Source organism: Solenopsis invicta, chromosome 3, assembly GCF_016802725.1.
Source record: "Solenopsis invicta isolate M01_SB chromosome 3, UNIL_Sinv_3.0, whole genome shotgun sequence".
Taxonomy (NCBI): domain Eukaryota; kingdom Metazoa; phylum Arthropoda; class Insecta; order Hymenoptera; family Formicidae; genus Solenopsis; species Solenopsis invicta.
The window spans coordinates 4,327,745-4,353,005 of NC_052666.1; the positions used below are offsets into that span (position 1 = coordinate 4,327,745).

General features: G+C 37.3%; 1 protein-coding gene and 1 pseudogene across 1 annotated transcript; one reads left to right on the plus strand and one right to left on the minus strand.

Moving 5' to 3' along the window:
• The first annotated feature begins 11,127 nt into the window (after positions 1–11,127).
• On the plus strand, positions 11,128–13,181 carry LOC113005714 (annotated as a pseudogene).
• Positions 13,182–13,437: 256 nt separating this feature from the next.
• LOC120357166 lies at positions 13,438–16,837 on the minus strand. Its single transcript, XM_039446993.1, has 5 exons — positions 16,703–16,837; positions 16,130–16,583; positions 15,938–16,042; positions 15,633–15,759; positions 13,438–13,964 (listed from the first exon to the last, which is right to left on the minus strand). Exons 2-5 carry the CDS (start codon positions 16,261–16,263, stop codon positions 13,683–13,685), a joined length of 648 nt encoding a protein of 215 aa, XP_039302927.1. The 5' UTR covers positions 16,264–16,583; positions 16,703–16,837; the 3' UTR covers positions 13,438–13,682.
• Positions 16,838–25,261: the final 8,424 nt, after the last annotated feature.

The window sequence follows — 25,261 nt, forward strand, 5'->3', positions numbered from 1 at the left end:
CCGCAAGTACCGCTGCGTACACCTTGTACGCCGTCTGCGTTAGCGTGATCCCTCTATAGTCTTCAACCCTCTCCCCTTCCCCCTTTTTCACTATCGGCACTACCACCCCCTCCCTCCACTCCTCCGGCCACTCCTCTCCTCTCCACACTCTGTCACATATTTCCCACAGCCATTCCTTTATTTCTTTTCTCCCATATTTCCATACTTCATTTACGATACCATCCCCTCCCGCCGCTTTTCCCTCCTTCAGTTTATTTACCGCCCTTGCTATTTCTTCCCTACTGATATCATCTTCCACTTCTTCTCTTCCCCTCACCTCCCTTCTCACCCTCCACTCTACTCCCCCCAACACCTTTCTAAAGTGTCCCTCCCATTCCCTCATTTCGATCCCTTCCGTGACTCTCTTTCTCTTTCTCCTCCCCCTATTTACTACCCTCCAAACATCCCCTTCCGTTCTTACACCTTCCAATTCTTTCTCCCATCTTTCTCTTTCCCTTCTTTTCCTTTCCTTACAATATTCTCTGTATCCCTTCCTCATCTCCTTATGTTTCTCCCCATTCCCTTCTCTTTTCTTCCACTTTTTAAACTCTTCCCTTACTTCTCTTTTCATATTCCTACATTCTATATCCCACCATCCTCTCCGCACCTGTTTCTCTTCTCTCTCTACTCTTTCCAATGCTCTTTCCACTCTCTTTTTCAATTTCCTCCAATCCTCCTCAACCACCTCCGAAACATTATCCCTCTCGCCCATGTATTCCTCAAATTTCTTCCTTTCCTCTTCCGTCCACACTCCTCTTCTTTCTCTTCCTTTTCTTTTCCCAATCCTTTCTTCCCTCCTTCCTCCCCCCTTCACATACACCGTTAATGGCTGATGATCCGAGTCCACCCAGTCCTCCACCTTCATCTTTACCACTTTACCTCTCGTATCCTCATTTCCGATTACATAGTCAATTACAGTCCCCCCCTTCCCTCCAGTATATGTCCATTCTCCCTCCTCATCTCCCTTTATACATCCGTTCAGAATTGACCTAATTCCTTTAACAAACCACACAATTTCTTTCTCTCTCCATTCATCTTCCCATCTTTGGAATTTCTCTCTCTTTCCCCTACCTCTCCCTCTTCCTCCTCTCCTATACCTCCCCCCTCTCTGCCCGTTCTCGCATTAAAATCCCCCCCTATTAATATACTTACCCCCTCCTCTCTCTCCTCCATCCACTCTCTTAATTGTCTCGTTTTTGCTCTAAATCCCCATTCACGTATACACCCACTAGTTTCCACCATTCTTCCCCTAATTTGACTTTACTCACCTGTAAACCCACCTCTTTCCTTTTCCTATTCTCTTTTCCTCTTTCTATCCCATCCCTAATCCCTACAATCATCCCCCCCATTGCCTTCCCTTTTTTGCTCTTTCTTCCCGCTTCTTGCACCTCCCAAATATATCCCTTCGGTAACCATCTTTTCACCCTCTCCCATCCTTTCTTCTGTAACCATGTCTCACTCAAAAACATCACATCCCATTTCTTCAATTTCTCACTAAAGTCCTCCTCTTTATTTTCCATGCCTGCTACATTCCAAAAACCTATTTTATATTCTTTACTGTCTCTCCTTTTTCTATTCTTCCTTCTATCATATTTTCCATTTCCCTTATTCCCATCCTTCTCCCTCTCTCCTACCCCCCCCTATTAAAAAACCTCTTTCCCTTTCTCCTCCTTTCCCCCTCTCTCCTCCACTCTTACATCTCTTCCCCTCCATTCCCTTAATTGATCTTTGATCTCATCCCATATCCACAATTTATCCTCGATCCACATTTTCATATATCCTACTCTTACCTTCTTTCCTTTTCTTCTATTCCTTTCTGCTTCCCTCTTTATCCACCACTCTACCCTTCTCTCTTTTTTCAAGTTGTCCACGATCCACTCCTTCCTATCCCTCAGCTTCATCTTTCCCTTCATCACATCAATTTTCTCCCTCACACTCGCTAATCTCACCCATACCATGACCCCTCCCCCCTTATCTTTATCTTTATCTTTATTCCCTATCCTCCTCACCCCTTCCACTCTCGCTACCACCCCCGTTGCCTCTACTATCTTTTCAACCTCTCTTTTTAATTCCTCCTTTCCCTCCTCCTTTACTCTTACCCCCTTTATAATTATATTCCTTTTCCTCTTCTCCCTTTCTAATTCTAGTCTCCTCATCCTTTCTTCTAGTTCCTTCGTTTCACTCTTTCCTCTTATCTGCATCTGCTCTATCTCTTCTCCTTTATCCTTCTCCCTTCCTCCCGTCACCTTCTCCGCCGTTCCCCTACCTTTCTCTATATCCTCCACTCTTCTCTCCAAATTGTCTACTCTTTTCCTCATTTCCTCCATCCATTCCCTCATCTCTTCTCTACCGTCCCTCAATTCTCTCAATTCACTTTTCATTTCTTTAAAACCTTCCCTTACCTCCCGTAATATCTCCCTTAGTCCTCCTTCTTCTTGTCTTACCGGCGATCTCTTTACCATATTGCTCCTCTTAAAGATTTCTCCCTCCTCTACTCTAGTCTCCTCCCCCTGTTCACCCTTCCTTTTCTCTCCTCTCTTCAACAATTCTAGCAGTGGCGCACTGTTTGATCTTTCCCTCATAAGACTTTCTGCCTTGCTCGGCCTTCCTACTTTTCTCTTTTCCTCTCCGTTCCCCTCTACTTCTTTTTCCCTCTCTTTCCCTCCCTTCTTTCCTTCCTCCATCTCGTCTTTCTTCTAATCTGCTAATTTTTCTATTTCAAATATTTACTAGAATGACTCTTTTTATATTTAAGATTATCACTTTTAATCTAAGAAAACAAATCAATTAAGTTTAGAAAATGTAAAAATATCAAATTATATGTTAAGATATTATATTGGATACTCAGTAGATTACTCCAATTCAAAATTTCCCGCGACTGCACTAACTCTCTCCTGCTATGCTTCTCACTTCTACCGCCCGATGTCGCTACCCTCCCTCTTTTCTGCTTCCTCTCTTTTCTCTATACCTACTATCCCGTCTAACCTCCAAATCCTGTCCCAACCCTACTATCACTCCTGTCTCCCTATTCCCTTACCCCTGCCCTATCCCTTATTCTCCCAACTCCACCTGCTACTTCTCCGTCCCCTCACCCCCTCACACTCCAATCCTGCCCTTCTTCTTCTCAAAAACACAATCTCACCAAACACACCTTACAAATACACGACTATCACTCTCGCTACCGGAAACGGAAGTCCTAAAAAAATCTCTGTATATAAAATGTGTATTAAATTGTATCTCTTTTAACACTGATGTTAATGATAACTTGAAAATAAATTGATTGATGTAAAAGGTCAAAAATAAAAAAATGTTTATTTTCAGAATTATAATCACTAATTAGTTGTATTTAAAGTATAATTCTTAATTCTTAATATTAAAATTAATTTTTAAGAGAAAGTATGGATAATAAATCATTAATATTAAAGATAATTAAAAACATAATTATTATCAAAATCATAATCAATAATTAGTATTATTTAAAGTATAATTAGAATATAATTAGAATTAATTCTTAATGAAAAAAAAGTATAAATAATGAATAATTGATGAGGTAATACTAAAGATAATTAAAAATATAATTATTATAAGTCAGAAATATAATTATTATAGTCGTATTATTTGTGAAACAAAAAAATTATTTATAAAAAGAAACAATTTAAAAGTGACAATTTAATGTTATGAATTTTATAACTAATTCTTAAATCATTAAAAATAGATAAACTATAACTTTGGTGTAAAATCGAACCGTGTAAACGTAGTCATTGACATGTGTGAAACAAAGAACGTAGATCCAGCATACCAACTGGCTAACACTAAATAATTTTACTTTTCACAAGTGGCTCTCTGGTGGCTCAACTATGGCCCTTGCAGAGCAAAAGTGGGCGTGGTTTAGCCGAACTGCACACATCATGTGCAGTTGTGTAATTCTTCCATCATGGGCGCAACCCAGGGTACCCTCCACGGCCTTATCGTTCTCTGGGACGGCGCTACGGAGCGCCACGTCACAATTTTTATTGTTAAAATATTTCTTTAATTGGGATCTATTATATTTATAAAGAAATAATTTTCATTTTTTAGCATTGGATACTGATACAATGCATTTACTCAATGAAAATGCTACTCACGAAGATAATGCTGAATGCATAAAAATCCTAACTCCTTGTAAGTAACAATTGTACAAAATTTTTTACATAAATTGCATGTTACGTTTAATGTTGTAATATATAATGTTCTTTCTTGTTACTGGCAAAGTTATAAAATAGCATTTTACTATGATTACAACAGTAAAACGTGTCTTATTCTTGTACTCTACTCTAGTGAATATTTTTGGAGAATTTTTATAGGAATTAAAACACTTTTCAGAAATATAAAAAATAGGTTTTCTCATAATTTTTATGTAAGAATTCGGGAATTGTATAAAAATCACTGAAATTTTCTGAAAAGTTATAAAATTCTAAAATTTATATAAAATTTATATACATAAAATTTTGAAGAAAAAATGAGAAATATCAAACAAAAAGGTTTCCTTTAACATTTAACCAGGATTATAAAACTTTTTTTAGAATTTTTACAGTTTTTCACACTTTTTACATAAATTGCAGAATTTCTACAGTTTTTCACACTTTTTATATAAATTGCAGAATTTTTTAAAATTTCTGTGTAATTTTAAAAATTTTTACAAATTTCCTCAAATTTTTTATGCCTTGGAATATTTCATAATTTACATGTATGAAATATTTTAAATACAGTTGTATATTTTCTTAATATTTCTGAAAAGTATTCCAATTTGTAGTCTAAAGTCTTACTTTAGGCAAGAGGGGATTTTCTCTCAGGCATGCAGGGGGAACCTCTACTATATTGGTTTCAAAAAACTTATACATAGATATGTGTCAGTGACATCCCGTTTGCGCTGTGTTAGTGTGACAACTATAAAGTTATATTAGGTTAGATACTTGAACTCATTCGTCTTATTCATCAACGTTAATCTACTCTTTAAAAATAAAAATAGTAAAATGAATAGTACCAAGATGTTTCACGACAAATTCTTTAGACAAATATAAAAATAAATTTCAGAAAGTATAATATTGGAACAAAATATAAAAATTAGTTTCCACATGTAAAAAATTATATTTATCTTATTGATACGTAATATTATATTTTTATTAATATAAAAAGTATTTTCTTTGTTGATACTATTGATGTATGTGTCTGTTGATATTATATTTATTTATAGCAAAAAAGAATAAAATTATTTTAAATTTTTAACAATGCATGCACGTTGCATGAATTATTCCCGGCGAACACCAGCCGGAGGCCGCTATTTGGCTTTAAACAACAGAAGGCGCGTCTATTTAAACGCTTCCACGAGGACAGCACCGCTACCAGCCGAAGGCGGCCGTTAGCATGAGGCAAATTCGTGCACGTAAAAAACCGCGCGCAACCGCACTACTGACTAGTCGCAAAAAGAAATTCCCGTGAAAGCACGCCTGTACCAACGACCGTGGAAGAATTCCGAGATGAAATCTCGAGAGAGAACGAAAGCACACGGAAAGGATCGAACATGCAAGCCAGGGGGTATAAAAGGTCTCCGCTCGCACGCTCGAGATCTATTCTTCGATCCCGATCATCCCGATCCTGATCCGAAACTCCGACGAGAATAAGCGGTAAAGGTTCTTTGCCGCTATCGAGGTACTCGACAAGCCGACGCTCGAGAGAGCACAGTTTCCTTCCGCATAGCCACCCTGGAGACCAAGACGGTAAAGGTTTTTTGCCGCCATTAAGGTACTTGGTAGCTTCGGGTGCTCCAGCCAAAAGTCAGCGACTCCGCGCCCGTCAGAATCTCCGCACCGGTTATTAAACCAGACGCGTCGCGAGCACGATTTTTCCAAGAGTTCAAGCGCACCGGGTTAGCCCGCGCATTCGCGCCGTCAGCGCGCCGTACACCGCGCCGCACCAAATATCAACACAACCGCGCCTGGAAGCTCAGCTAGCTGGAATACTCAGCCGGGGGGCTCCGGAAGTATGCTGCACGCGTCCCCTCAGTCATGGACCAGAGCAGGACACCCGGAGAGGTTTTAGTGGGTAGGCCGTCGCCGACATGTCGCCGGCGGGGGAGAGTCCCACATAACCACCAGGCCTCCCCCGAGGCCTGGGGTATGCGGTAACGCATTTCCTCTCCGTAAAAAAAAAAAAAAAAAAAAAGAAAGCCGGAATACTCAGAAACGCCGGCTCCGATTCCGCGAACCGCGAGATTTTCGCTCAGCTTTACGGTCAAAGCCGCCTGTACATAATTTGTAAATAGTCCACCGTATTCGTCGTCCGTCCTTAGAAATTAGATTTGAAAACCATTATATTTTCCGCTACGTTCTTGTCATTTCTTGCTTTTACCCTTACGAAAAAAAAAAGAAAAATCAGTGGCCATGTATTATAATACATGTAATACAAATATTACGATAACCACACAAAGATATTACAATAACCACACAGTGGTGGGCCTGTAAATATTACAGGCTTTTGTATAATATTTTCGTATAATTGACATATTACAGGAAACGTAGTACAGGGATTATTTATAGAAAACGTAGTATAATGGATTACAGGACAAATATTCTTATACAGGCTATAAAATATTACAGGTGAAATATTACACAGGCTGTAATATTTGATGGCCTGTGTAATACATTTAATAAAAAAATTTACAAAGATATATCATATAAATTATATATTTTTATTAAAATAAATGTACAAGTATGAAATTATAAATTTTTCATGATTATCTAAAAAACTGGACGTGATGGAGCAAAATGGCTTACGAATTCTTATTCAGCGACCCAAAATCTATAAGAAACACCTACTCTGGTTTGAGTTAACTCTCAAAAATTTTTTTTTGTGGTTCTGTGTAATTATTACCTTATTCAAGCTTTTCTTAGTTTTCTCCTTGTCATCACTCTCACTAATTTCCTTTTTGCGTATAGTTTCCTTTCATGTTTACCAGGATTGGGATCATCACATTTTATATATGTAGAAAGTTGATTGCACATAATGGTTCAATCTGTATACATATTAACAATAATGTATTAGGTACGTTCTATTTCATGTATGATGCGCATGATGTGTCATTTATTCTTGTTTAATATTCAGTAAATAATTAGGATAAAAATGTACATTCTATTTCTAATTATTTTACTATGAGTTTCGTTTCTTGCTATTACGGAATTAATCTATCAATTTCTAACGAAATTTTTTATCCTTATTGTTTACTGAATATTAAACAAGCATAAATAGAACGCACCTGTTATATTGTACATCTCTCCCTCATCCCCTTCTTGCTCTCTCTCTCTCTCTCTCTCTCTCTCTCTCTCTCTCTCTCTAAATAATTATATATGTATATGGACGCGAGAGTGGAGCAAAGTGAGCGGCGGGAAAACTGAGAGAGCGACTACCCGAAAATAAAGCGCCAAATAACTGAACAATAAAGTTATTTTAATTTGCTACACTTCTTTACTTTCAAACAGCACGAATTTACAACGTCGTGATCAATAGCCAAAATCTTAGTCCAAGAGACGTATGCCGATTCTAATATAAAAGTCCGTGTACGCGTCGATTATAAGTGAGCTCCAGGTTACCTCGCAAAATGACTGCGGAGCGCGCTTGATATTTGTGCCTTCTATAGACAAGGATTCCTCTCGAAAGTTCCAGGAGAGAATTCAGTAAATAGACGACGGTTATTGCTTTCCGTAGATCTCTTGAGAAGGCTCGTTGTTATTATTTGACGAATATTGATTTTGCCAATTGGCAACAGCACATAGCTCTCCCGTTCGCGAGCAGCGGTCCGCCTCGTGAGCGGGAAGAGCGTTGCCATGCGTTATAAGCGTGTGCTCGAATCACCGTCATCTCGAACAGTATAAAATTTACTGGTATACTGACAATTGTTTTTTACTCTATTGGAATCAAGCTACAATTAGAAAAAAAATCAAACAATGCTTTCAGTAAATGCAGCAAATTACACAGAACGCAGACTTAGCACTTTTATAAAAACTATATTGTGTTATTTTAAGATAAAGGAATATAACTTTTAATATTATTAAAATCTTAATACAGTAATAATCAGTAAATAATACATACCTCCGTATGCAACAATCTTGACCACATGTTTTGACCATTCATTGCATTTTCGCAGAGCTTCGCATTTTATTTACCGCTTCAATTACACAATTTGGCTAACGAGTGATTACATCTAGACGTTTTATAATAATGTCTTAAATGTAGTAACAAAACGCCCCTCCACCTCGCGCGCACGGCCACTCCGCTCCGTCCACCCGAGCAATACACCGGCAGAACGCCACGTGCGCGCACCGAGCTAACCTGCCGTCGCGATCACGCGGCAGCACGCGCGCCGCCCGTGGCGTTCGACAACGCTCCCACTCCGGGCCAGCCGACCGAACGCACGGATTGGTCCGCCCAACCGTGCGTTCGGATATATAAGCCGGCAGTGGGAACGCCGAGACAGATCTTCCCGGTCCGCCGAATCCGACAGGTCGAGTATCCTCGACCGCACTCCGACTCCCAAGAGGACGAGAATACTCGCCTCATCCTGACTCCCCTCGACGAGCATCCTCGTCGTTCCGGCTAGCCGAGTATCCTCGGCTAATCCTGTCATACCGAATACCGTACACCACCAATCACGGCGAGCATCCTCGCCGTAGCCGAGTATCCTCGGCTAATCCTGTCCTACCGAACACCGTACACAGCCAATCACGGCGAGCATCCTCGCCGTGCTCCGTAGCCGAGTATCCTCGGCGAATCACCGCCCACGACGAGCATCCTCGTCGAGTCCGCAGGCTGGGTATCCCTAGCCAATCCCATCCGTCCTCTCCCTCAGGGAAGAGTCTCTCGTAACCTAAAGCCTCGTCAGGGCATCCGCGTCCTGACGAGAACTTCGCCTCTTTTTGCACGAGGCGGCTCGGGCGAGACGCGGAATCGTCGCCGACGCTCCAATCCCGCGTTCCGCGACTCCCCGACCACCCCGGACACCGTGTCCGTTTAAAAACACCGCGTTTAGTTAAGTTCTTATTATGTATCTTTTGTAAGTAGATTTATTACGTGTCGCTTTACCATTTCACCCGTGTTGTTACGGACATCACAATTTGATTCTTTTAGTGTAAATGTAATCCCGGCTCTCGCTTAACGTTTTCATCGAGCAAGCGCGTCGTCGTCCGTGCACCGTCACCCAAGCTAGCGATTCCGACAGCTCAACGGCGATTGGCCGCCGCGACTACCGCAAGCCAATCGCGTCCCCGCTTAGGCTAGGTCCACTCGCCACGAGGCGCTAGACTCAATAAGCCATAAGGCTATGTGTAAATATTGCAGCTAAATAAAGATCTCATATGTTTGTCAGCTAAATACCGAGTGCGATTATTCTACCGAACCCGACCAATCCGGCGAGCTTATCCGCCACCGTGTTCCGACACCTCCCGCACCCGCACGACAACCACCAGCGTTACAAATGTAGTTTTCGTTATTGGTTTCATGGATTGTTAATCAATTGAGGTAACCTACAGCCACAGTTTTGTCTTCAAATTCAAGGACGCATTTTGTGTCGTCTACCACTGTTTCATCATCCATCATCACATTCATTTCTTTTTCTACATGTTTTTAAACAGACTGATAAACACAGTGTTTTTTATATGTTAAAATATATTTATACGACACGGATGTGCGTGTAGTTAACATTAATATTAACCACACGCACATCCGTGTCGTACAAATACATTTAACAGATTAATATTTTTACGTTTTTTTACGATTTAGAAGGCTTGCAATTTTAAAACAGTAATCAGGCCGTTCAGGCACAGTCAGGTACAGGCGTTGAGGATTATTGCGTGCGCATCTCTTCCACTCGACTCCCGCCAGACTACCGTTTTGTTGAGTTTGCGATTTCGTTAGCTTACAGAGACCATCGGAGAAGTTAGTTTAATGTTTACATATAAAAATGTCGACTAATGCCAAGAATTATGAATAGCTCCAAGCCCGGAGTAATTCGTAACTAGTCCGAGAATATCCCGAAACTTGTGTTTCAAGTTAAAAAACTGTAAAAAAGCTGTTGTTAGGACTTTCTTTTATTTAAAAAAAGATAGATATACAAAAAACAAATGCAAACATACACGTTCGCATGTCTTTTTATGCCATCGGTATGACAGATTTCCTAACCTTACAAGTGTTAATCATTAACGCATTATAACTTTTTACCTGCTTAAGAGCAACGATTTTATATTCATGTTCATGTTCTATCTACTAAAATACACAATATTATCAAGTTTGAACTAAATTAATGAAGAACTTCAGTTTACCTCAATGCTTAACTCTGCATAGCGTAGACGTTTGTAACGCAGTCAATGTAAGGTTAGAGTTAATTACCTATTAGCTACCTATAGGCGCTGCAATCCGTATTAATGAATCGCCCCGGTGCTCGATATTAGAAATAGCCCCAACATCACTGTGCGCATTATTGCGTATGATCGACAAAAATACCCAGATAACCAAGCTAGATTTAGTACATCGGGCAAATTAATGCATTACATGTATTGTTGTGAATTTACCGGCAATTTGCTGACTACAGAATTTAAAACTGAGTCAGTAACAGGAGAGCAAAAACACAACATTAGTTAATGAAATGTTAAGAGCAAACGTTTAATAATAATAACATATCATGTTGACAGCAAACTGTCGGCTCGTCATGAGTATTGTATCGGCTCGCATTTGTATATGTCATAATAACAGCAATATGTCAGCAAAATGATGGCACGTATGATATCAAAAGTTTAATACAAGAAGTAGAATATTTGGTGAATATTATTGAAGATTCTAAATTGCAGCTTATTATCGACAATTTGTGACATGATAATACTTATTTATTTTGACAACAATTTTTCGTCAACAAGCTATCATGCAGTAGTTTTATTATATTGAGATATCCTATAATAAATCCTATATTAAAAAATTGGTGAAAATCCGTGAAGTGCGTTTTCGGTTGCATTTATCGCGGTTGATCATTTTCCGCGATGCCGATTGGCTGGCTGGCTGGCTGGTGTGGACGAGTCTATCTCGCGTTTTGACATGCGACAGGGGTAAGGGTAACTGTATAGTTAGTGTGTGCAACTCAGGAGTTATGAGGTTTGTTTTCTGTTCCTGCACGAGGATTGCGTTAGAACTGAACTGAACTGAACTAGTGCAAGTCAGAACTGATAAGTGTAAGCGTGCAGTCAAGGAATAGAAAACGTTTTAGTGCAAGACAGTGTGGACAGTGGAAGTAAAAATGGCGTCTAATCTTCTTAACATGGAAATTATAGATTCATCTGATGAAGATGAAAACGTTAGTATAATTCCACCATTAGGATCGTATTTACTTGAAGAGAATAATAGTACGTAATATTTTTGTCTGTAGGCTTATTATTTATATCGATACATATAACCTAATCTATGTCACTAACCTAACTTTTTAGAACATAAAGAAATACAACTATTACATCCGTTATTTGGATTTCTAATACGATTAGAACATATAAAAGTGCAAAATTACATAGAAAAGATTGTGTATAATTATAATAATACAGATTTCATAATGCACTTTAGACTGTCAAGAGCAATAGCATATGATTTAATAGGTCAATTCGAAGTATCAGATATATTTACATGTATACAAGGTAAGTAAATATATATTTTTAACTGTATAGTAAGAAAAAGAGTAAGAAATAATGATTGGAAAAAGTTAATTGGAAAGAAGACAAGTGTGATTTTTATAAAAAATTACTGTTATGAATTAAATTACTGTTACATTTCATACATAGCTTATTTTATATTATTTTTTCAGATCGTGGAGAACATTTAAAGGTTTCAGCAGAAAAACATATTTTATGTTTTTTATGGTTTGTTGGACACGAAAGTGGATCCTACCGGGATATAGCTGACCGATTTGGAATTGCCATTAGTACCCTGTATCACATAATTACAAGAGTCACAAAGTTTATCATGTCTTTAGCACCTAATATAATAAGGTATCCCACATCAGAAGAAAAAAAAGAAACTGCAAGTTACTTTTTTCAAGAAAAAGGATTTCCTAATATCATTGGTACTGTATCTACATTTCTTTTCATGTTTTGTTAAAAATATTTTACTTCTATCTACTCATTTAGGTGCCATAGACGGGTCTCATGTTAGAATCGACAAACCATCGGAAGATGCGGATTCTTACATTAACCGCAAGCAATATTTTTCATTGCATATTCAAGGGACGGTTAATCACAATTTAAAATTTTTTGACGTTTTTATTGGATACCCAGGTTCTGTTCACGATGCCCGAGTATTCAAGAATTCATCAATATATAATGACTTACGTGAACTATGTGAAGGTTTGTTGAATCTAGAAAATAAATGAGAATTGACTATAAAAAAATTAGTGATACTCGCGTTTAATTGCATTAGAAATTTTCATTTCTATAACACAAAATCTCATAATATAACATTCACCCATTTTATTAAAACAATTTTCAAACTTGCGTTCAATTGCATTTTTAATTTCTTTTATTTTTTATTTACAATTGTTTCCTTCCTCCTTTCTTTCTTCCTAAATGGTATTATTATTATTCCAGATAGATATGTCTTATTGGGAGATAGTGCATATCCCTGTTTAATAAACGTAATTGTTCCATATAAAGATAATGGACATTTAACCAAAAAACAAAAAATGTTCAATCAAAAATTAAGTTCGTGCAGAGTTGTCATTGAAAACGCATTTGGCGTTTTAAAGCAAAGGTTCCGTCAACTATACCATTTTAAATTAAGAGACATTCCACGTACGTGTTATACACGCTTGTTGTGTTTTACATATCATAGCTAACGTGACGGACTTAAAATTATTTGAAGCACCTACAAATGATGAAGAGCCAGATGTACAAGCACAAAATCAATTTTTCTGTGATGAAATAGTAAGAGAATATGAAACAGGTATAGAAAAAAGAAATAATATATGTAATGAAATAATAAGTATTTAAGTGTACTTTTTAAATAAAAATATAGTTTATTACATATGTATAGTGTTACATTATTTTCTATTTACCTTACAAGCATTTGATATAGCATTGTAGGTAGAATATTAGATATGTGTAACCTAAAATACATTTATTCTGTAAATATATTTATTCATGTATAATAAGTTACAATATTATCACAATATTATCACAATATTATCACAATATTTAAGCTCAAATTGAGAGTGATACTATATCTAGGTGCTTTCCAGCTACGACACAAGTCGACACTGTGTAACACAGTGTCCATTAGTGTGAGTGAGATAACTAAAATCTTCTCTCACACACTAAGGAACACTGTGTTACAGTGTCGACATGTGTCGTAGCTGGAAAGCATCCTAGATATAGTATCTCTCAATTCAAGCTTTCTTAAAAAAACTGTATAGTTATTTTATTATCTGAGTCCCTTCAAGTAATCCGCGAGCAATTTGTAAACAAAAAAAGAAAATGTGATCAAATTTAAAAAAAAAATGGACTAAAATTGATTACTTACAAAAAAAACAAAAAGTGAAAGGGACTCGTTAGTATTTCTGAATACGTGTGTAATACTGTGACATTTTAGTGATTGTCTTTCGATATTTGTATTAATTCTTTTAAAATATTATTGCGCTGCTCGCGTAATACATTTGCTTTAATTGTTTGCTCATATGTTTTTTCTAAGAATTCTTCATACACCTTTCTTATTTTCTGTTGTTCTTCCAATATTTGTTGTTGTACTGTACTCCGATTTTCACTTTCTTTACACATGTCATTTGATAATTTTTCCACATTTTCTTTCAACGTATGTAACACACGTGCTGTTGCCCCTCTTTTTGTGTAATTCTTACTTGTCTTGGGTGTCTGTATATTAAAATTATCATTACTTATTAAAAAATAAACCTAAAGTTTTTAAAAATCACTCGTCAAAGTCTACGAGGTGTGTTCAAAAAGTATCGCGAATTTTGAATTTTCGCGGGTTACGTATATTCGAATTTCGATCTTTTTGTGGCGTTATGTTGGTACTCATGTCTCTCACTTATGCCGACAAGCTCGGCCATTTTGAATGTTCACTTAATTGTTGACAGCTGCTTTGCTTGCACGTGTTTTGGATCGTCTTCGATTTTTACCTATTCAAAAAAATGGATCAAAGAACCTGTATCAAATTTTGTGTGAAAAACGAAATTAAGTGCGCGGATGCATTCCGAATGTTGACTGTGGCATACGGAGAAGCTACCTTGGACCGAAGCAACGTTTATCGGTGGTACAAAATGTTCTCAGAAGGCCGAGAAGATGTGAACGACGAAGAGCGTGCCGGACGCCCGAGCACTTCAACAACAGACGAAAAAATTAATGAAGTGGAGAAAATGGTATTGGCCAATCGTCGAATCACCGTTAGAGAAGTTGCTGAGGACCTAAACATATCGATTGGCTCGTGCCATTCGATTTTTATCAATGATTTGGGCATGAGACGGGTCGCCGCGAAATTCGTACCAAAATTGCTCAATTGCGACCAAAAACAGCATCGCATGAACATTGCTAATGAGATGTTGGACTCTGTCCGCGACGACCCAAATTTGCTCCAGAGGGTCATAACTGGTGACGAATCGTGGGTTTATGGTTATGACGTGGAAACCAAAGCTCAATCATCTCAATGGAAGCTGCCGCACGAACCAAGACCGAAAAAAGCGCGCCAAGTTCGGTCGAATGTGAAAGTTTTGCTGACAGTTTTCTTCGATTGCAGGGGCGTGGTGCATCATGAGTTCTTGCCACAGGGTAGAACGGTCAATAAGGAATATTACCTGCAAGTTATGCGCAATTTGCGCGAAGCAATCCGCCAGAAACGCCCGGATTTGTGGAAGAACAAAAATTGGCTTTTGCACCACGATAACGCCCCTGCTCACACATCGTTGCTTGTGCGCGACTTTTTGGCCAAAAACAACACACTAATGATGCCGCAGCCACCGTATTCCCCAGATCTGGCCCCCTGTGACTTTTTCTTGTTCCCTAAACTGAAGAGGCCCATGAAAGGATGACGTTACGCTACGCTTGACGAGATAAAGACGGCATCGAAGGAGGAGCTGAACAAGATAAAAAAAAATGATTTTTTGAAGTGCTTCGAAGATTGGAAAAACCGTTGGCACAAGTGTATAATATCTCATGGGGATTACTTTGAAGGGGACAAAATAGATATTCATGAATAAATAAATAATTTTTGAAAAAACACAAAATTCGCGATACTTTTTGAACACACCTCGTATATGTGAATATGCAAAGATTAAATAATCAAAGATACCTTTATCGGTCAAATAAATAGATCTTAGTTAAAAATTAAAACCTAATTAAAAACATTAATATTATTAAGCATTAACATCCGCGTCAACCGGTAAAGATATGCTTCGATTTGTGTTGTTCATATATCAGTCTAAAATTATTGTAAATATACATTTCTATATTTCAATAAAATTAGAAGAAATAATCTCTATACTCTGTAAACAGACTTTACTAACTCAAATCTGTATAATTTTCTACCTCTTTGCTATCTGTGCTATTATCAATCATAATTTCATCATATGATTCCTCGTTAAACCCTGGTTTCGTGCTTACTATGTCTTCATTTATAACATTTTCCTTATCTGCACTGATCTGTAATGTAGATCTGTAATAATTTAAATAGAGTTACAATAGCTCTGATGTATAAAAAAAATTATTTAGGCTGCATATTCATCATTAATATAATAAAACATTACTTTTAAGGTGGGTTACTACTATCAATTATATATGCAAACATTTCTAATAAAACTTTTTATTTATATAACATGTAAAATGAAACTTACGAAGATACGGTTGCTTTCTGAGAATTTGGATAAATGACACCTTTATTTCCAGACAATAGTAATGGTTCAATATTGTGTTTTCCACCTAACATTTCAGTTAATTCCCTGTAATTAAATTATATAATTAAACAAGCATGCATGTATACATGTATTTTATATTAATTCTTTATAAATGTAAAAATAAGTACATACATCTCATAAGGACAGGATAACCTGTTTCTTCCAGTTTTATTATTATGATTTTTTATATTTTTGTATGAGCGTTCTAAGGATTTATATTTATTCTCAACTTGTAGTGTAGACACATTGTATCCTTGAAGTGTCATCTTTTCCGATATCTTTTGTCACATAATTTTTTTAGTTTTAATTTTTCTTTGTGCAACTAGTTCTTTATAATCTTTGTACAATTGTAAAAATAACTTTGTACTGGCATCAGACCAATGAAATGAATTTTCTGAAATTATTTCTTCAAACTGGTAGGGTTCTTCATTACTGACCATTGCATTGTTATTTTCTTCATTCATTGTTTCTTCGTGGCTTACATTGTTATGTAATTGAATTAATATGTTGCGATTATTAATTTTGCAGCATATACTTTCGGTGTCAAAGTCAATATCTTTATGAAGTAATTTAAATTTCAATCCTCCTGCAATATAAATCATTTATATACATATATTAATAAATATTTATCAAAATAGTATAATATAATATTAATATAGTACAGTATAATATAGTATTAATCTTAGAGATTCATAATTGTCATACCTTCTGACATACATTTTATATATCCATTTTGATCAACTACGACATTTCCTGCTGTATCTCTTCTCATATATGCTTTTTCCATTTGATCATCCATTTTTATATTCTGTTGTTAATTCCTACATACCCAGAAATCACAATTAAAAAACCAAAAGCACAAAAAAACAAAAAAGAAATAAAACATTAAGAAAAAGAGATAATATAATAATGATAAACTGTTAATAAATATTATTGCTTTTAATTTATTGCAAAAAATATAATCTCAACCAGGGTAAAATATTGGGCACTAATATTCATTTTGATAGATAAAGACAATCTTTGATTATTTAATTGCATTTTCACATATATGATTTGATGAATAATTTTTAAAGAGCAGGTGAATTTAATATTATAATAAATATATATACAATATTTCATTATTAATTACGCGTATGACATTTTCTAACCTTAAAAATTTGAAGTTTTATAATTCTAAATAATTCATAAATTTTATGTTATTTTTAATGCTAATGCTAATGCTAATTAATGTTTGTATATACTTACTTTAAAATATTTTTTGTGAATGAATAAATTTATTTTAGGACGGTTTAGTAACACGTTTAGTGACACATCCGAATGCATCCAAACACGAACTGTGTTTTTTTGTATGAATTCGGTGCTTACACTGCTTGCACTGACTCCAGACCTAGGTCAATCAGTTCACTGAACTCGTGCACTGAGTTTATTTGCACTGGAATAGAAAACAGTGTTGTTGACGTCATTTCGGGAACAGAAAACGCTTTAGTGTACACTTCTTGAACTAGTGCAACTAGTGCAGGAACAGAAAACAAACCTATGGTAATAACGTCTCTGGATCTCATCTAGGAGACGAGTACCATTTAAATTAATTGAATTAGTGTGTGCAACTGTGTGCAACCGGCAAGTCACGGCAAATCCGTTCGAGACCAGATTTTTAATTTTGGCCGCGTATCAGTGAGAATCACGCTCACTGGTACGCAGTCATAAAAAAATTAATGCCTGCCTATAATCAGTGAAAAATATTATCAAATTATCCAAAGTAATACAGATAAGTTGAATTCCACAATAATATATAATAGAAATTTTAATTATAGTATGCTAACCTTTAAAATGATGGAGAGTGTGATCACTTGTTGAAACTGAATGGAAAAATTGTTGAGAGATCATAGCACATGTTAATGTGAGTTACTGTAGGTATTCACAGCGAAGATAAGATCCGTACTGGAGAATCCAAAGTAGTAACGGAACAGATGTCACTGTTAATGAAGGAGAGGAGTTCGCTCAAGATATGTTCGCTGTTTCATCTCTGTTATAAATTAGGTATAGTTTGATAAATGTTTGCTAAATCTGTCTCATCAATTATGTTTACGCGTGCATACACATACACACATATGCGTACAGTCATGAGCTAAAAGGTTGCAACACATTTTCTTCGATGGTTTTTGGAATGTAGACTTGCTCATTGATCGGCAAACGTAATTGGTTGGATCCACAGGTAAGAACCAATTATGTTCGCCGTTCAATGAGCAAGTCTACATTCCAAAAACCATTAAAGAAAATATGTTGCAACCTTTTAGCTCACGACTGTACACGCAAATATACTCACAACTACATACACAGTTTTTATAAATAACCATTTTCATTTCTGGTTTACATTAATTCCATTATTGTCTTCACTACTTGAGACATGCGTCACATAATATTTATCTTTTCTTTATACTTATATTTTAATCTTTAATTTCTTCATTTCATATTTAAGATACAATTAAGCTGAACAATGAGTCCGAGATACCGGATACTCTATCCACACGAGATGCTATCGGAAAATTGGTACAAAGGAGACAGTTGAAACGGTAATTCTGCACTGTCAGACCTTTATATATTTTTTGTGAACTGAAGATTATAGTCTTAAAACTCCTCGTATGACATTGAACATTTCTCTTACGTATTATCAATTTCCAATTAGAATAGATATTGTAAAAATCGTAATAAATTTGATAATTATTTAGAGCTTTCTCTACATAAGAAATTGTTTATTTAAAAATTTTTGTTTTTTATTTCAGATGCTATAAATTTCCAACCACCTCCTAATCGCGACGAATTCTTCAGAGAAGTTTCTGAAGGTGTTCGTTTTGGTAAACAACGTATGCGTAAACGAAATCGCAGAGCAGCCGACAATTTATACGGCGATCAGCACGAATACGAAGAAAAAAATGAAAATGAACAAACAGAAGCCAGTAAAAATTAAATTAGTATTATTCTTAAAAAAAAAATAAAGATTTAAAATCAAAACTATTAAAATTTTTAAACAAATTTTTTTTGTTTATTTGAAAAGTTCATTTTCTGTTTGTATTATGTGAAATTAACAATATAAATAGTGATTTAATATTATATTCCTTTAAGTATATAATCGATGTTATTAGTATTTTTATCTAAATTTGGAACCTATCCATTATAAAAAAGTACAATAATTTCCCACAATTACAATCTTATATTACAACTATGGTTCAAACTCCCGCGCGTACTAAAATATCGATATTTGATGTTAACTAAATTTTTTGTAATAACTTTTATATGTACAATAGTAGTATGACTATGAGAGTTCTAACTACGGGGCAACGAGGGGGGGTGAGGTGCGCGGGGGAAATGTGGGTGCGGGGTAATGACGTCACCCCCGGGACTTACCGTTATCTGTTTACATAAACAGAGATAACCGTTATCTATGTAGATAGTAATAACCATATTTGTTTATGTAAATAGATAGCCGAAGGGGGGGGGGGACCCTCGGTGCCTGAGTTAGAACTCTCATAATATATACTTATAATTCGCGTCGCGGGCCTGACGTCACCCGCGGACCTAAAATTCGCGGCGCGCGAGCCTGACGTGGCGTTCGCGGAACTGTCCGCCGCCGCGCGCACAAAGAAATAAATTTGCTCACTCCCCTCGGCCTCCACTTCGTCCTCACCTGTAAAGGTGGTGGTGCTCGAAGAGGATTACCCGAGGAGGCTGTCCGTGGGAACGAACTCCTTGAAGAAGACGTTCATCCACGTGCCCCACGTCATTTTTTCTCACTCACAATGTTTGCTAATCGAGAGCACGGCTACGACTGAGGAACAAAGGGCTGTGCGAGAGCATCCTCCGTCGCACTGCGTATTTACAATTAATCGCATGTATATAGAATGACGAGTATCTTTTATACGTTCCCCGATATGTGGGGATAGATTTTCATGAAACGATGATTCAAGGGATCGATTGCCGCTGCATGACGCAAGCTTAGACAAAGAAGATGCGGATAGGTAGGCAAAATATCGATGCGAATATGACCTGTTGTCAAATACACGATCCCCCGATATAGGGGGGGGGGGAGTAGATTTGTTGGCAAAACGATTCAAAACAGGTATCAACCGCCGCTGCATGATGCAAGCTTAGACAAAGAAAACGCAAACGTCGGTGCGAACATCCCTCGATATGTGGGATAGATTTTTATGAAACGATGATTCAAAACAGGCACGGACAGGTTGCATTAAACAAATCGCGAAGCAATGACGATGCTTCCCCCAATTGAATAAAGGGACAAAGGAGTTGCAGATAAAATATATAATAAGTCAATTAGCGCTCAGACCTCAGTAGATGTCTCGAAAGCATACCGAATCGGTCGCAATATGCAGTGGTAAAAATGGCTGAGCGTATCGAAGACGTTGAGTTCGAAAATGTTGGGAATATAGATAATAATATGGACATTGATAATGAATCGTTCGAATATATGCGAATGAATTTTTAGAATTTAATAGACGAAGAATCTGACGAAGAGTTACCCGATGATAATGATTGCAATCAGAGTGAACATCCTGAGAATTTTGTGGAAAGAGTCATGTCAAATGCGCAAAACCGTGCTTTGAATCAGAGTACAAAATATTGTATGATTCATGTTTATTATACGTCGTATGATTCTCGATCACTGTGTGCAACGTGCATGATTGAAAGGGCGCAATACACATGGAGAGTAATGCGCATTATTCGAGATCATGAAACAGGTTCTTTTATTGCGCTAAACGGTCGATCTTGTACCAACTGCAGGCGATCAACGTTTCTGAAGATTCCTTGTGACATGAGCCCAATATGTGTGTCTACACAATAAGAAAGACATTTATTATCAGTCAACGCATAGATGTCGATTTTGAAGCAAAGTTTGCACAAGATCAATATCGCGTTCAAAGCATCAATCGAGACTGTAATCGATCGTGTAAACTATATACGTGCAAGTGCTGCTTGACATTTTATAGTGCATGTTAATAATTGAAAAATGGAAAATAGTGAGCAAGTGGAACGCGAACTGCTCGAGCAATGCTCGCAGGTCGCAAATTTAGCAGAATGTTTTACGTGGTTGCAACGATGTGACGAGTGCCTCACGCAGCTCGAAGAATGTTGTAGTAGTGTCAAACGTCCACGGCTCACCGTCGGCTCTAAACAATCCATAGTGGCGAGAATTGCGCGACTCGCGGGTGCAAAAGCGCAGTTAGAAAAGCGTTTCGTGCACGTTGGTGGTGGTGGTGCGCACGCTAGTATTAGCGCCGGTGACAAAAAATCGCTCGTGTGGCGCGAGATCGACGCTGCGTTTGAGTCACGTATTTTTACGGGTACTGTAATAAACGCGGATTATATTGAGCCGCGACATTTCTTGGAAGACGCTAGTGATTTAGCGATCGAGCAAGTGCGAGACGCTATCGCGAAACATGGAAGTGTAAAAGTGAACACTGTATTCAACGGTGAATTTGTAAACATTCGTGATGACCGCGATAATAAAAGTCTGGCGACGAAAAACTATGAATTGTATAGAGCATCAAATTTGCGCGAGTGGTATGAACGACGCGTTATTGAAGTAATATTAGCGATGCTCGATGAGTTTCAGGAACGCGATAGTGGTTGGGCGTTACACCGAATACAGAACTTGATGGTGAATATAAACAAACTTAATCTCATGCACGCGGGGTGTTACTTTGAAGTGCCGCTGTCGGTAAGTGACAAACGTGCGGTAATTAATGTGCAATCGAAAGACAATGCTTGCTTCGCGTGGTCAGTGGTGGCTGCCCTGTACCCAGCTGAAAGAAATGCATCCCTGAAGTCGTCGTATCCGCATTATTCGACTGTTTTAAAGTTTGACGATATACAATTTCCAATGAAAGTGAAAGACATTGGAAAATTTGAACGATTAAACGACGTGTCGGTGAACGTGTACGGTACCGAACTTGATAGAAAAGAAAAGATACAGTACGTTGTACCGTTACGCCTGACTGAAGATAAAAAGGAGAAACACGTTAATCTTTTCTACGTGGAAGATAAACATGACGTCACCCACGGCCACTTTGCGTGGATTAAGAACTTGTCGCGACTGGTCAGCTCACAACTAAACAAACATAATTGAAGAAAGTACATTTGCGATCGGTAAGTGTAATAATAAAAAAGAAAAAAAAAATTCACACTTTTAATTATTGTTTAGTAAAAAATAATTTGTTTATTACAGATGCCTGCATTACTTCCACTTAGAGGAAAAGTTGCAGTTGCACGAAATGGAGTGCAAGAAAATAAATGACTGCGCCATCATTCTACCGAGAGAGGACCAGAAATGGCTAGAATTTGACTCATACAACAACAAGGAGCGCGTCCCCTTTGTAATTTATGCCGATTTGGAGTGCGTATTAAGGAAGATGGAGAATGAAACAGAGAACACGTTGAGTTTCGCGTATCAACATCACAAGGTATTTAGCATAGCTTACTATGTTAAATGCTCGTTCGACGACGCGTTATCAAAGTATCGCTTTCGCCGCGATAAGGACTGTATCGCGTGGTTCGCGAAAGAATTAGAAAATTTGGCGCATGACATGAAAGCCCGAATATCCGCCAATGTTCCAATGGAACAATTAACAAGACAGCAACAAGAGGCATTCTTGAACGCGACGAAGTGCCATATATGCGAAAAACCGTTTGTATCAGATAAGCGCCTTATCCGTAACGAGTGGCTTGATAATCAACGGGTGCATGATCATTGTCATCTGACCGGCAAGTACCGTGGTCCCGCTCATAATAAATGTAATCTAAATTATAAGAATACGTACGTTATTCCAATATTATTTTTCATAATTTGAGCGGTTACGACGCGCATTTTATAATAAAAGAAATTTCTACCGCGTTCGAAGGCAAGATTGATCTACTACCGGTAAATAAAGAAAAATATATTTCTTTTACTAAACATGTCGCAGCTACTGGCGTAGGAACAAAATCAGGCGAAGTACGAAATTGTATACGATTTCGATTCATTGATTCATATAAATTCTTAAGTTCGAGTCTCGAAAAATTGGCGTCATTTCTAAATATTGAACAATTAAAAATTACTCGTTCTGAATTTTCATCGTTATCGAACGAGGATTTCGAATTGCTCACACGCAAAGGTGTCTTTCCGTACGAGTACGTTGATAATGTCGACAAACTTTTAGAAACGCGTTTACCTCCGCATGAATCGTTCTACAGTTCACTCACCGAGCAGACGGTATCAGAACATGATTACGCTCATGCCGAGAACGTATGGCAGCGGTTCGCAATTGAAACCCTGGGCGAATACAGCGATTTATATTTGAAAACGGATGTTTTATTATTAGCCGACATTTTTGAAAACTTTCGTGATAAAAGCATGCAGAGTTACGGTCTGGACCCTGCGCATTACTATACATTACCAGGCTATACATGGGATGCAATGTTGAAAAAAACTGGTATAAGATTCGAATTGCTTACGGACATAGAAATGGTACTTTACGTGGAACGTGGGATCCGTGGCGGATTAAGTCAATGTTCGGGCAGATATGCAAAGGCCAATAATAAGTACATGAAATCGTACGATCCGTCAAAACCATCAATATATTGTCAATATTACGATGTGAATAATCTTTATGGTTGGGCAATGTGCCAGCCGTTGCCATACGGTGAATTTAAATGGGTCGAAAACGTTGAAAATTTTGATGTAAACGCGATCGCATTGGACTCTAACACCGGGTATATATTGGAAGTCGACCTTGCATATGAGAATCATCTGCACGATCGACACAGTGACCTACCGTTCTGTCCTTCGAGCGATAAGCCTCCAGGGTCAAGGCAAAGTAAGCTTTTAGCGACAATGCATGATAAAGAGCGTTACGTCATCCACTACCGCAATCTTCAACAGTGCACGCGTCATGGGCTTCGAATCGTAAAAATACATCGCGTACTTCAATTCGCTCAATCCACTTGGCTCAGAAATTATATAGAACTAAATACAGAATTTCGAACAAACGCGAAAAACGATTTCGAGAAAAATTTATATAAATTAATGAATAATGCAGTTTTCCGTAAAACAATGGAAAATGTACGTAATCATGCTGATATTAAATTAGTAACGCAATGGGAAGGCCGTTACGGGGCAGAGGCCATGATCGCTGCTCCGAATTTTCATAGCCGCAGCGTTTTCACAGAAAATCTGGTTGCCATAGAAATGCGTAAACTCTCGGTAAAATTTAACAAACCCATATATGTCGGCATGTGTATTCGACATTTCAAAAACCTGCCTTTACGAATTTTACTACGATTATATACTACCATTGTATCAAGATAAATGTCAGATACTCTACACAGACACAGACAGCATGGTGATGGCCATCGAGTGCGATGATGTGTACATGGACATGAAACGTGATATCGCGAGATACGACACAAGTGATTATCCCGCGGACAATGTATATAATATACCTCTCGTTAATAAGAAGGTTCCCGGGCTAATGAAGGATGAGAATTGCGGCATGATTATGACTGAATTTGTAGGGTTAAGAGCGAAAATGTATGCTGTGAGAGTAGAAGGGAAAAGAGATACGAAAAAGGCTAAAGGTGTAAAGAATAATGTAGTAGCGCGAACTATTACTTTTGAAGATTATAAGCGATGCTTGCACGACGATATAGAATTAACTCGCCGCCAAACATGTATACGTTCAAAATTACATGAGGTGTATACTATTAATGAGAAGAAAGTTGCGCTTAATTCAAAAGACGATAAGCGATACGTTATCCATGATTCAACAAAAACATTACCGTGGGGACATTGGCGTATACCATTGTAATATATATTTAATGTGTCACGTTTTATTATAAGTTGTATCAGTATTATGCGATGTATTGTTATGTTTTTATATTTAGAAGTAGTATTTACTATATCTTTTTTTTTCATTAAACCTATTTTAATACGTTTCTTTATATTGAATGTACGTATGCCTCACGTTGTGTGCGTTGTGTGCGTGTGTGTGTGTGTGTGTGTGTGTGTGTGTGTGTGTGTGTGTGTGTGTGTGTGTGTGTGATATCTTCTAATTCATGTGTAATAATCGTATTAAACGAGGACAAAGAGAGAAAATAAAAAGTATAATCATATATATTTTTTTTTCATGTATTTATTGTTCACAATATATATGTTTCTTACAAAATTAAATAACATTATTTTTATTTATCCACGAATTATGCGATGCATCGAAT

What these genes read in the sequence shown, in the direction of transcription:
- LOC120357166 (XM_039446993.1), bottom strand. Translation starts at nt 16,263, where the DNA reads ATGACACTTCAAGGATACAATGTGTCTACACTACAAGTTGAGAATAAA. An exon ending in TTATCCTGTCCTTATGAGAT is followed by an intron (nt 16,043 to 16,129) that starts GTATGTACTTAT and finishes ATTTAATTACAG; the next exon opens with GGAATTAACTGAAATGTTAG. An exon ending in ATAGCACAGATAGCAAAGAG is followed by an intron (nt 13,965 to 15,632) that starts GTAGAAAATTAT and finishes TTTAATATACAG; the next exon opens with ACACCCAAGACAAGTAAGAA.